This window comes from Gregarina niphandrodes, assembly GCF_000223845.1.
Source record: "Gregarina niphandrodes unplaced genomic scaffold scaffold00077, whole genome shotgun sequence".
NCBI lineage: Eukaryota > Apicomplexa > Conoidasida > Eugregarinorida > Gregarinidae > Gregarina > Gregarina niphandrodes.
The window spans coordinates 23,804-24,709 of NW_011645843.1; the positions used below are offsets into that span (position 1 = coordinate 23,804).

General features: G+C 56.0%; 1 protein-coding gene across 1 annotated transcript; it reads left to right on the forward strand.

Annotated features, from left to right (window-relative positions):
* Positions 1–176: 176 nt before the first annotated feature.
* GNI_187040 (hypothetical protein) lies at positions 177–728 on the forward strand (the record flags this gene model as incomplete). Its single annotated transcript, XM_011135330.1, has 1 exon — positions 177–728. A coding segment is annotated over one exon (552 nt), but the record flags the coding sequence as incomplete, so codon positions are not given.
* Positions 729–906: the final 178 nt, after the last annotated feature.

Below are 906 nucleotides of genomic sequence, written 5' to 3' on the forward strand. Positions count from 1 at the left end.
CCAACAGTCCAACAGATCCATGCCGACACCGCCAGCTGGGTTGGATTCGGGTCTGCGGGCTGAATGGGCTACGCGTTCGCAAAGAGTCCCTCAGCTCCTGCCGGCAGGTCCAACGCAGAGACGAGACGTCGCGTTTTGTGCTTGCTAAAGTTGCAGAATTACTTGAGGAAGACAAGATGACGAGATTGGCTGCTCTAGTTGTGATCGCTTCTGCGGACTTCATGGATGGCACGTGTGTGTCTGGGGTTGATCCAGTGGGCTTGGAGCAGTCTTGTTTGGGTCGTTGCCACATTTACTACGATGGAGATTACGGTGCTTGCAACCATAAAGTGGAGACTTGGGAGATGGATGGCCCTTGCGGTGATTCCGTAGAGCGTCCTTGCCTCTCGACGTTCAATGGGGGATGGGAAGTGAACAAAGAGAACTGCGGCAACTGCTACAAGGTGGACATGAAGTACGACGACGGCACAGTCAAGACCACGTACTTGAGAACGCTTGACACCAACGGTTCCGAAACCAAGTTCGAGATGGGTCAGGCCGCCTGGCTTAACTTGTGTCCTTACGTATGTGCGGGGACTGGAGTGTGTGCTTACACTCCCGATCAGTGTGAATACGGAATCATCGAAGGTGACAAGACAATCAGTTGCGCAGTTCAGAACGCTCCGATAACGTTCAAGAGAGTGGATTGTGGCGGTGGCAGCCCTCAGGAGACAACTACCCCAGTTCCAGTAGCCACGACGGTCCCGGTGTTTACGACCGCTCCGGTCCCGGTGTTTACGACCGCTCCGGTCCCGGTGTTTACGACGACCCCGGCCCAACGTGGTACCGACAACCCCCATAACCACTGCTGCCACCGCACCCGCTCGGACAACTGGCAACAGCAACGGAGGAGGCGACGTGGTCTCA